The 12,509-nt window shown below is 45.1% G+C and overlaps 1 protein-coding gene across 17 annotated transcripts in view; it reads left to right on the top strand.

Annotated features, from left to right (window-relative positions):
• The window catches only part of MYOCD (myocardin), a 149,913-nt gene that overhangs the window by 85,117 nt on the left and 52,287 nt on the right, over positions 1-12,509 (top strand). For 11 of the 17 annotated variants that reach the window (XM_038536908.1, XM_038536911.1, XM_038536909.1 and 8 more), the window contains 2 exons: positions 2,175-2,240; positions 11,485-11,540. Coding sequence is in view for 3 of the 17 variants with exons in the window: in XM_038536903.1 (XP_038392831.1) it covers positions 2,175-2,240; positions 11,485-11,540 (122 nt within the window). In the remaining 14 variants the exon portion in view is untranslated. Of the gene's footprint in view, positions 1-2,174; positions 2,241-6,470; positions 6,498-11,484; positions 11,541-12,509 lie in introns of all 17 variants that reach the window. The other 6 variants (XM_038536914.1, XM_038536910.1, XM_038536907.1 and 3 more) reach the window with 2 other exon arrangements.

Below are 12,509 nucleotides of genomic sequence, written 5' to 3' on the forward strand. Positions count from 1 at the left end.
CTTGCAAGGGTTCTACACATAGTTAGGGGATCCCTTCCCTCTCTAATTCTCTCCCCTATGTGATGTCCTCCTCATTAGTGTATGGTCATCAGCCATGGTTGTCCAGGTACCTTTCTCTGATTCCTCTGGCCAGAAAGATGAGCACATTTTCTATTAGAGACTTAGTTGCCTGTGACCTGCCACTTCATGACTGCAGGTCACCCTCAGTTTTCCCCCAAATGGGAAACTCACCCCATGCAAGTTACTTCTCCAAGCTTCAACTCCTCTCTGCAATCTACCTGACTTTGTTTCCTGTTCAGAATCCTTGGGTTGTTATTTCTCATATTTTGTTCAGAGTTTACAGATTTTATTTAGTGGGAGGTTTTTTCTGAAGGAGGTCTTAAAAAACAAACTCTCATATCATTTTCTCTTTTTTGGTCTTTATTGTCTAATCCTACCTTAGAGTGAAATGAGGCTATGGCGAAGCACAGTCTAGCAACCAAAAGTCATTAAAAGCAATTCAGCAGCATTGATCTCTCTCAAAGAAGATGGATGGGGATCCATTTCAAAACCATAGCAGAACTTTAAAAAATTATCTTTCCCTGTTACTCTTTCAGTATCGTGACTGCATTTGCTCTGATGCTTTACTCCAAGATACTAAATAAACTTGAAAGTCAGCCCACATACCTTCCTATTTTTGCCCTTCTTCTCTCCATTCTAATTTTCTCTTCCTAAAAACAGTTCTCTTGTTCTCTCTTTTCATTATAAGTTGATTAGACCAATCCCTCTTTTTGCAAACTTCTGCTCTTTCTATCCTTATTCTGAGCAATTTAAATGCCAGGGCCAAGAGGGTAAACTTAGAATCTTACTAAGCGGGGCTCCTGGGTGGCTCAGTCAGTTAAGCATCCAACTCTTGATTTTGGCCCAGGTTATGGTCTCAGGGTTGTGATATAGAGCCCCACGTAAGGCTCCATGCTCTGTGGGGTATCTGCCTGAGATTCTTTCCTTCTCCCCCTGCCCCTCCCCTAGTTCACATGGGTGCATGTGTGCTCTCTCTCTCTCTCTCTCTCAAATAAATAAGTAAATCTTTAGAAGGAGAAGGAGAAGAAGAATCTCCCTGAGAAAATGGAATATCCATAAGGGAGAGGCTAAATGCCCAAAGATAGAATTTTTAGGGGGAAAGTAGAGAGGGAGTAGGAGAAAATCACAAATGCTACACTCATAATTTTAAATATAGTTTTTAGAACTATTTATATGTATATATATATATATGATACATATAATATATTTGTGCTATGGATAGCAACAAAGTTTTATAAAGTTCAAACTTTTCTAAGCAAAGCATGACTGGAGTAGTCCATCTTTGAAATTCCAAAGGAATCCCAAATGCTCAGAATGCCCCTGCTTATTGATGAATTATTTTGTGCCACTCTGCTAAGCAACTTGCATATACTGTTTATCAAACTTCATAGCAACACCTCAAGGTAGGCATTGTTCCCATTTACAGGTGAGGGAATCAGGAATCAGAAAGGTTAAGGTTAAGCAACTCCCATCTTTTGAAGAGGCTAGAGATAAGATTTTAACCCACCCACTCCAAAGTCTATTTATTGCTTTCTTCATTTGCCCTTTTGAAAATGCAGGCAAATTCCCAGCAGAATCGGCTGGTGTTTATCTCCAAAGTGGATGATAGTGAGACAGGGAGCATAGTGCTGTGAGGACAACATTCACTCTAAAAGAGGAGAGGAGTGTTACAGTTACAACTTGTCACAGATTTCCTGAAAATCCCTGCAACCCCCTCAGGGTCTCTTTTCTTTCTACACATCTGCAACAGAAATACAAATGTACCTCACACAAATGTTCAAGACTGTTCTAAAAATAAAATGAGGAGCTTCTGGGTGACTCCATCCTTTAAGCGTCCAACTCTTGATTTGGGTTCAGGTCATGATCTCGTGGGTCTTGAGATCAAGCCCCATGTCGGGCTCCACGTTGAGTGTGGAGCCTACCTGAGATTTTTTTCTCCTTCTCATTCTGCCCCTCCTCCCCTTGCACAAGCACTCAGTCTCTCTGAATAAATAAATAAGATCTTTTAAAAAATAAGATTAAAATGAGAAGAGCTGGGTGAAAATTCTGATGTAAATGTAAATGACTATAATCACATGCAGCCCAACTTACAAACTAACACTTTCTTTTCGAAGTTTTGCAGTTACGACTTCAACAGAGAAGGACCCAAGAACAGCTGGCTAACCAAGGCATAACACCACGTGAGTAGCCGTATCTCTTGTTCGGGACCATGTGATGTGGGAGATGAAAAGTACCTCAGGGGTCATTGAGCCTAAGCCTGGGGATGGGTCTCCCAAGAGCCTCATAGACTCCATGTCGACAGAAACTCCACATATGAATGCTTTGCCCCAGATGCTACTCAGCTGCAGGGGCTTCCCTTTAATGATAGAGGTGGTAGCTAAAATTCCAATTGGTGGGTTTGTTTTTAGAGTAAACGTAATTCACTGTGGGCACCCCTCACCCTTCTGTTACTTTTAGGATGTTGTCACTGTTCTTTCCAGAAGCATCAATCACGTATGCATCCTCTTACCACCTCGGTTTCAATTCTGTTTGGGGTACTTGAGTCCACAATTAATTTAATGTTGCCAAGTGCTTCCTTCCTGGAACAGAGAAGCAATGGCTTTCTAGTATAAATGGTATAATGTTGAGTTACTGGCCATAATTTGGGTCAAAGAAGAAGGATTGTATCTTTTAGTAGAGAGATTTCAAATTTCCTACCAAGTTAGTAATTAAAGCTAACTCTTGCTTGCCTATAGAAACACACAGAAGGGGTGCCCCGAATGAATGAAGTCACAGTTCAAGCTCCTTTAGGTCATATTTTTAAATTTTCTTCCCCAATAAAATGTAAAAGTCAAAATCCATGATTCTTGCAGAAATCCAGATCTGTCCTATTACTTTGGAGTTTAGCATGCAATAAGCAGTTTGGCCTGGATATAATGTCCTGCGGTTAGTAATATTAGAGCCCCATGACCCAAGGTCTAAAATTTTAAGTATATAGTCCATGCTCCAGAGCCAGAACAGGACTGAGAATGTTTCAAAGCCTTTTCCATTATAATTCAAAAATAGCTCTTTGTTAATGGCTAAGCCCTCCATACAGTAAACAGCAGGTGACCTTATAGTAGAGCAACATTTTTAGAGGTTTGCTAATAAGCACAAAAGAAACAGCTCACCCCATAATTTACAAGCTGCTTGCACAATTTGTACAGAGGTGATGAGAAACCATAGGATCACATCTGAATGGCCTGTTTCATCTCAGCCCACTAGTGGAGGTGCTAAAAACACAGGTGAGAAGAAAGGTCTACAGACTTCTGGTCAGATAGGTACATTTTCACTCACAGCTGACCAGACCAGCCTTTTTCAGAATCCTGTTACACATGTGTAGAAGCTGACCTGGTTAAGCATCATCTAGAAGAATTATTCACTAAGTGGAAGTGTGTAGTTCCACCAGGATCCTTCCTGTGGGCCACAATCTGTGCCCATGCCCTCAAATATATGAGGAGCACATCTAGTTGGGTAGTATTAAAATAATCTATTGCCCCACTGATGTTTCTTTTCTTTGATTCTGGAAGGGCACATGGAGTAGAGACCCAGGCCCTCTCAATTCACTCAAGCTGTTCACAGCTGATCTAAAACTCGACTTGTGTGCTTAAGTACGCTAAACTGGGGTCTTGCAGCCAGCATTTGGTTGAAAATAAACTTTTTTTCCCTTTCTTTTCTGAGGCTTATGAGGTTAAATCTCTGAGAATCCATAAGAACACCTAGGGAAGATAGGAATGAACCCTATAAAACACTTGAAAATAACGCCTCTATGTACGTTTTGTCAATTCAATGTCCATTTGTAGAGTGGGGTCCAGTGGGGCTATGACATTTTGTTCTCCAGGATTTCCAGAATCAAATAGCATACCTATTAACGAAGTCCTGCTTGACAGAAATTTTGCATCCTTAGTCCGTCGAACATTAATTACCGGGGGGAAAAAAAAGTCCTATGAGAGCGAAATGATTTTTTTTTCCTTTCTAATTCAGCAAAATGATAAAGATTAATTAAGTGTCATCCATTTTCCCTAGTCTTCAGCCAGCACCTCTTAGCTAGGCTTCCAGAGGGTATAGATTCTGCTGTGGAAAAATGTCAAAGCCACAGCAGGTGCACACAGCAAGCCCAGCCTGGACAGACCTCGACTACTTAGTTCTTCTCAGAAAGTTAGATCCAGGACAAATCTTTCACATGCTGAGAGATTGGGGGGGGGGGGGGGAAAGAGAGGTGAAGATGATGAGCCTCATCAGCCCAACTAGAGATTAAACATGCCATCTCAATGCAGTGCCGAGCAGCATGTGTTTGCTTGGGTACCGCTAGGGATGTGTGTAAAGGCAACCCATCAGGAGAAGGAAATGAGAACAGGCAGTCTCAGGGGTCCTATCGATTCAGTCAAATTCCAAATTTTGTTATGAGCCAGACTGTATGCAGGGTGTGTGCTCGGCCCTGTAGGGACAATGAGCAGGAATGTTCCTTGAGCAGATTCAGGATTTTAGAGGAAGAGGTGGTAGGAAACCCACAGTAGTAAAATTCAAGGTGGAATTTGTTACATAATTATTAATACAATCTCACTTTACCCATAAAGTTTGAAATAACTGCAATCCTCCCCCCACCCCACCAGGTTTTAAAGCCTGTCATAAAATGGCTATTTTGAAAGCTAATCGCCAAGCGAACTATTAATTGTCCCGATATTACTGCATAGCATCACTATTCCTAACAGGTCCACAAAAACACCTGCTATCCTTTGGCAGAATTCCTCGTGGGTTTTACATCAGATTAAACCTCAAAGGCATTGCCACCCCTCTTGTGGCAGAGCTGAGGCTAGAACCTATGTTGGGATTGGTCCCTGTGTAGAGTTCTTCCCTCAAAATTTCCAAAGGAATCGCTTGGACTTTGAAAGCACTTCCTTGAGTTCCTCTCAAGCCTTTTGTGGCCAAAAAATTCAGTTGGAATTTAGGGAAGTCAAAAATATACGTATGTGGAAATGCCAAGGAGAACCCAATGGCTTTAACAAGATGGTGTCAGGTTTTCCACCATCATCTATACCTCACCATGACCAAGAGTGAAGAAAAAGTTCCACTGCATTAGCCATGCAGATCTTACTTCACTTGCACATCAAATTGATCATGAAAGTTTCTCTCCCTACTGACTCCAATGAACCGAGCCATGTGTAATTTCAGTTGACTAATGAAACTAGTCCAAGTGGATTGAATTTAACTCCTTCCTTCTTCTTGGGCATGTATCCTGCAGGTTTTGAAGTTCCTGATGAGTAACAAAAAGACCACAGCAACCAGGCACAAATTCTCTTTCATAATCCCCCTCAATCACTTCTCTTAAGAATTTACTCATTTCTCACTTTTGTCCATTATGGATCTGGGGTTCTCCCCCACCAGGTGCTTTGAATGAATGTAAAGTCATTGTTCCTTGAATTTAGTCAAGAAGGGCAGAGTGCTGAGGCCAGCAGGGAACCCCTAGAACAACTTTCAATAGTGGGGAGAGGTTCTCAGACCAGGAGCTTGGGGCCTAACCAGATTCTAAGATTGCTTTCACATTTATAATACCGTTGTAGAATTTGTAGAATTCACATTGTCAAAATAGCCATGAAATCTCAGTGAAATACCCTCTCGAAATTAGCTCAGAAATATTACTTTAGGAATGTATTACTTGGACTTGTCTCCAAAAATCCCACCTCTGAATCTCTAAATGAAGATTTCAAGTTGCCTCCTTTGCCACCACCAGCCAGTATTCAAAGGGAGCATATCACTGCCCCTCCCTATTGGGGTCAAGGCCACAAAAGACATCTCCATTCTCTGTTTTCTCGTGGCTTGAGGACAGAGCCTCCCCTGTTGACCTGTGGGGCTTGGATCTGTTCACCATTTCTCATGCGGATTTTCTCCACTATAATTCTTTTCCTCGGGCATCATTCTCCTGGGTGGAAACTAAAACACCACCACTTTATTGCAACCACTTGGAAAGGATGATCAGCTCTATGGAGCAGGTGCAACGAATGATCACAGCAATTCAGTAGTGTTTTGACCAACTGCTGTGAGGAGGACCCTGGGGAACACAGAGTGGTCAGGCATGGGTTCTGTTTCATCTGAAACAGATGGTCTGGAAGGGGCCCCAGATCACCCCTGCTCTGTTGTTCCAAATAGTGATGTTGGAACCCAGGGGAGAGAGGAGGGAACAGGTAGCTTATTGTCCTCAAATACGGAGAACAAGACAACTGCAGTAGACTGGAGCCCCAGAGAGCCTGTGGCGTCTCCACAGAAACTTCCAGAAAGCTGCCTCTGGCCAGAACGTAGTGCCGGGCAGCTTGGGTCCTTGATCTGATCAGAGTAAATGAATTGAAAAATACGATGAGCTGTCTATGAACGGTGCCACCTTATTTGTTTTGCAGACTAATCCCAGCCACAGCAAAGCCTTGGTAAATCCCCGAATTCTCTGTGGTCCCTCTCCTGAATAGCAGCAAGAATGACTGGGCACACTCCTGTTCCCACACCACATGCAGCTTCATGATAGTTTTGAGAAGTCGACTCTGCAAAGTCTTTCCTCCTCTTCTCCATGCACCCATCTGACTTGGCTTCTCCCTCCAGCACCCTAGCACACACACTGTTGGCTGTTTGAGCAGCACACGGCGCGAGGGTTTTAATCTGTCTGCCTCCTCCCTTTCTTTTCTTTTCTTAAAAAAGATTTTATTATTAGAGAGAGAGCATAGAGGGAAAGGGAGAGGGCTCCCCGCTGAGCAGGGAGCCTGATGTGGGGCTCAATCCCAGGACCCTGAGATCACTCAAACCAAAGGCAGAGGCTTACCCAACTGAGCCACCCAGGCACCCCCTTCCTTTCTAACATATCAAGTTCCAGGACAGGCAAAGGCACTCTGAATTTCCATGCCGAGCCAATATGGGGGTCTAGAATCCTAAATGTTGTCTTCTCCCTCCTTCTACCTTCTGGTTCCTTCTTCCTTAGAAACTAGTAAGCCAGTGATGACATGCATGCTTTGAACTCTTCTTCCGAGAACTGCCAACGTATCACGTATGCTGCATTAAACTCTCCCAAGTATGCAGCCAGGTCTTAAGTATAACAAAGCTACCTTTTTGGATACCTGGGATTCTTCTTTGGGTGCCAAATAAACAGTTCATTGCCAACCTAAGAAGGAATGTGATTTCCAAAGCGTTCACAGTTACACAGAGCATGTACCTCACCTGCTCAGAAGAGAGCCATTCACAATCTGGTTGGTCTTTAAAAGTGAGGCGAACAGATAGACCAGCATTTTATAGGTGGGAGACTCACATGTGTTTGAGGAGACAAAGAGCCAAGACGGGTGGTTCCCAAATTTTCAGTCACCCAAGATTTCTTTTTAAAGATTTAAAAATATATATATATATATATTTTTTTTTTTTTCATTTATGAGTGACACAGAGAGGCAGAGACACAGGCAGAGGGAGAAGCAGGTTCCCTGCAGGGATCTCGATGCGGGACTCGATCCCAGGACCAAAGTCAGACACTCAACCATTGAGCCGCCCAGGCGCCTGAAGACGATTTTAATTATACTCCACACTATGTTTGAAATTGTTTTGTCCTCCCCCCACCCACCCAAAGAAGCCCACATTGATGAATTAAGGATCCATATATCTGTTTTTGATTAATTAATTGGCATTGAAAACTGACCAGCCTGTGCTTTTTGGTGAGAACAGCCATCCCCAAGCACTCCGTTAGGATCCTAGGCAGCAACAATGAAAAGTGACCATTCCCTTAGGCTAATCAGCCTTTCTCCAGGCACACATTCCCTTTTTCATTTGTTCTTTGAAATGCTGAAAATCCTAGAAATTCACTTCTCTTATTTGGAACTCCTGGGTTCCTGAGGACCCTAGAGTGGGACCTAGTGGCCTAGTGAACTCCAGAGCAGCGAGTCGCAAACTGGGGCATCAGGATCAGCAAGGACGGCTGTGTTTCCACCACAGATCCCCAGGGCCCACCCCCCAAGGGTCCCGTGGTAGAGCCTGTGAATTGGCATTTCTGACAAGCTAGCATCCCGAAGATGCCAGTCCAGGAGGTTGAGAACCACTGTCCTGGTTGCCGCCCTGGGACACCAGCCCTATGATTCTGCATCACCCTCCTTATCTGTGATGTCGAGGGAACTGGGTTCTGTCCAACAAGCCTTGGAGGGAGCGACCCCGTGAGAGCTGCTGCCAACAACAGGCTCCCTCCACCCTGCACTGAGGAGTCAGCCTGTCCCCTTCACTGATGTCTCAGTGGCCCTAGGGCCTATATTCTTTTTTTCCCTGGGCTCCCATTGGAGACATGAGGTTAGAGTCCAGAGCTGGAGACCGCAGGAGGCCTGTTCTTTCCTGGGGCTCTTTCCTGAGCTTTAGTAAGCAAATGTTTATACACACAGCTGACCCAAATTAGCTGGAGCTGCGGGACCGAAATAGGAATAGGCCGTAGCTAAACTCTGAGGTGAAAACATGAATTCCCTTGTGAGAAGTGATTAATCTTCCTCCAGGGGGAGCAAGTCAGATGTGTGGCTGACTGAATTTACAACCATGTTTTAATTTGAAATCCCGTTGACTTATTATTTTTTTAAATTAGAAATCCAAATTCCTTTTCAATCTTAAATGTCAGCGTCCCCAAAAACACAAAATTTTGTCATCTGATACTCCCAGGGCTGGTGGCAAGAGGCCCTTTGTGTATTTTCCAAAAAGTCAACTTGGGGGGGTGCATTAATGGCTTTCGCTGGCCCTCAGGGGAGCTGGCTAAAACCCCACATTCTCTGGAGTCATGGAAAAAGCAAATGTCAATCACAGGGCCATGGCAGGATAGTTTTCCATGGTGTGACCCCAAGCCAATACCCCTTATAACATCCCTAAAGCCCTGAGGAGAACAGCGTGTGGTAAAACACAGTGTGTGGACCTCTTTGGCTTTCTTCCCAAGTCCTTGCCAAATGGACATAGTGTCTCCCACTCTGTCTCTGTGATAGAAGGTTCCAGAACCTTTGTGCTCCTGGCATCAGAGACCTGGACTGCACAAATCATTTCACAAGTTATTAACACCAAGAAGTGATGAATTATGGCTCTCCAAAGCTAAGATACAGGGAATGCATTGTTTCTTAGAACAATTAATAAACTCTGCTAATAGGAATTGAAGAGTCTCAGGGGCAAGAGAACTAGATAAATTCCTCCTAATTCCTAAGCACAATTAAAAAAAAAAAAAACAATTGAGTTTGGAATCTAAGTGATACATCAGGAGAGATTCATACTGCTCCCTTAGGGCTGCTGCTTAAGGAAAAGGATGTGTTAATTCTTTTTAACCACTTAAGACAGCCACACAAAGATCATTTCCAGAGTATGTAAGTGATTTGGCCAACACCAATATGTAATCCCGAACTAGATGGCCACCAGACTAAGGGATGGAGGGGAAGACCTATTGGGTCAGATTGTACAGATTGACCAGGGCTCCCCTGGACTTCAAGCAGACTTGTAGGATCTGGTTGCCTTGGGATCAGGAGTTGCTTTCAGAGCTCCATCAGTATAGACTGCAGCTGTGATCAAATACAGGAAAACACAAGCCTCCTTACAAGGAATGGCGACCAGATCCAAATCAGAGAAAATGCACAAGCAATGCAGAAGCATGGCACATTTCTCCATATGATTTCCCAGAGCTACTGAGTGGGGACAAGTGTGTGTGTGTGTGTGTGTGTGTGTGTGTGTGTGTGTGTGTGTAGGGGGATGTTGTATAGGGGGAACATTGGAAATGGAAGATTTTGCAAAGAACCCCCCATTTTTAAAGACTTTATTTATTTATGGGGGACACACAGAGAGATACAGAGACACAGGCAGAGAGAAGCAGGCCCGATGCAGGACTCGATCCCACGACCCCAGGATCACACCCTGAGCGGAAGGCAGATGCTCAACCACAGAGCCACCCAGGCTCCCCAGAAGCCCCTTTTAGGAGCGAAATCAACAAAGAGAGACATGTTGGATTGATGGGAAATGTAATATTCAAGCTACACATTCCATTATTCTTCCCATAAGAAAGGAAGCCCCTTAATGTCTGCTCAGGGTGAGGAGGCAGGTACTCGCCCAGCATACTTGGCACAAGGCAGCCCGCTGGGACCATCCCAGGGGGGCAAGGAGGCTGAGGAGGAAGGAGCGTGCCTTAGAGGATGATAAGGTGGTCGACCAACTGCCAGGACTACAATGCCATTTGTTGGATGTCTAACAAGCCCTCCTGAAAATCTGTGCTCGAATTTAGAATTTACCATAAAGACGGAACGAGACTCACACATTCACATACACATATACACACACCTCCAAGGGCCCATCTGGTCAGAAACCCAATTTTTAAGCTGGCCAAACCTTGGAAGAATATCTCATTGCCTGCCACTTAAGAGTGGACAACTCCTGGAGTGACACTTGGACCCCAGATCATGTTGGTCATGGGCTTGCCCAGGCTTAGAAAGGCATTCAGTGCAGGTCTGTGCCCTCTGACCGACCTCATCGCTTAGGATGCGAAGTGATTGTAGCTCCTGACTGATGGTTTCAGGGGGGCTCAGGAAAGCTCATAAGAGATGCAGAATGTTGCCCAGCACCGTTCTGCTGCTTTGCTGAGTCAAAGGTTTCCCCACTGGAGAGTAGGAGGAAGAGAGAAGGATGGAGGAGGCCCTAGGTCCTGGCGGTTCAGGCTGCGTGTGCTTTGGCTGACCAATGCCTGTGTCTCCCGGGTGTTGATGTTTTGAACATCACACCGGAAGAAGCAAAGTTGTCAAAGGACCTAGGCCCTGAGCCCAAACTGTGACCCTGGGCAAGTTCAGCCAATTGCTGTGGACTCAGTTTCCCCAGGGCGGGAGCTCATTTCACCATCTCCAGGGCCCCTTCTGGCCCTCGAAGTCTGGTTCTGTCTTCTCACCCCAGCACCCTCAGTTTGCGCCTTCCTGTCCAAGCAGTCACGGACCTCATCCAAAGCTCGAGTCCCTTCCCTGCAGGTGGGACGCATCCCCCATGGTCTGCAGCGTCCTCCCGGATTTCTGCACCCAGGGGCAGAGCAAAGTGGAAGAGGGCGTTAGCTACCCCATCCGCCCCTGTCCCTCACTCTGGGTCAGCATCCGGTCTGCCACGGGTCCCCGTGCCTTCTCAGGATCTCGGAATGCCCTGTCTCCACCACCTCTCCCCCTGTCGCACGTCTGCCTCTGCTTCTCCTCCTGTGCTCACCCTTGATTCCACCTTCCTCTGGACCCTCTGGCTTCAGGGAAGCTGGTGTCCTCCAGGCCTCTCGTCTTCAATTGCTTGTGGCCTAATAAAGGCGCTCACGTCCATCCTGTCTGCGCACCGCTCAGCAAGCGCACCAGCAAATCCCATCTCGCTGCTCGATGCCCTGAGCCTGCCTCTGCTCACCTCCCTGTCTTTTCCTTGCAGCACTGAAAAGTCCAACTGAATTCCATGAGCAAAGAAAACATTTGGATAGTGACAAGGTAATTTTTGTTTTTCAAACTGCCCCCTTTCTTACCTTGGACCCCAGGGTATAGATCTCTGAGTGCTCAGCTTTGGCTAAAGCAGGTGAAATTTCTACCACAAACTTGATACATGCCCCCTTCACCACCACCCCCCGACCCGCCAACCCCACCCACACCATAGGGAATCTTTCTCCTATGAACCAAAAACTTTAGAAAATGCATTTGAACACATTTAGCTTTAAATCTACTTTTTAGCTTTTAAGAAAAACACATCCCCAATCTTTGTGATGTTGGGAAGATCATTGCAAGGGTGCCGCAGAAGTCAGAGAGACTTTGAAAAGCCTTACAGCCCTTTCTTATAATCAGGTTTTTAAAAACCCAATTTAATAGTAAGGTAGGAGTCTGTGAAAGCAGAGCTGATTGGAAGTTACTTAAAGGCAAAAGGCGGGTTTATTTCTCTCTCTCTCTCTCTGTTTGTTTGTTTAGCATTTTAGGTTAGAGGGGGGATTGGCATATACTCTCTACCTTCTTAGCAGATCTCCACAAACTGACTGACCAATAATATCATAAAAACTATTTAGAGGATAAATAAAAACTCATAAAAACTATGAGAAGGAAATGCAAAGGGGATGCCTTTCTCCTGGGATCTCTCTGCCTATGAGATATGGCCTTGCAACTACTTAGCAGGTGGAGAAAGGAGCAGAGCTCGGTACCTCTTCAAAGTTGCCCCTGTGAGGCTGTGGTCCCTGCTGCCTGGATAATAATTGTCTTTCAAGTGAATGGGAGGGATCTCCAGACCCCTCTCAGGGGTCAAATAGGAGATCCAGTATAGTGGGATTAAAAACCCAGACCTGGAAATTGGGGCCCAAGGTCTAGATGTGGCTCTGCTGGAGCCCACATCGTCCCCACAGACAGCTCCACCGTTGAGAGGACAGTGGGATTCGGTCAACAATCTCCCTGTGCCCTTTTTGTTCACAATACTCCTGA

The sequence above is a fragment of the Canis lupus genome, chromosome 5, assembly GCF_011100685.1.
Source record: "Canis lupus familiaris isolate Mischka breed German Shepherd chromosome 5, alternate assembly UU_Cfam_GSD_1.0, whole genome shotgun sequence".
NCBI classification, from domain to species: Eukaryota; Metazoa; Chordata; class Mammalia; order Carnivora; family Canidae; genus Canis; species Canis lupus.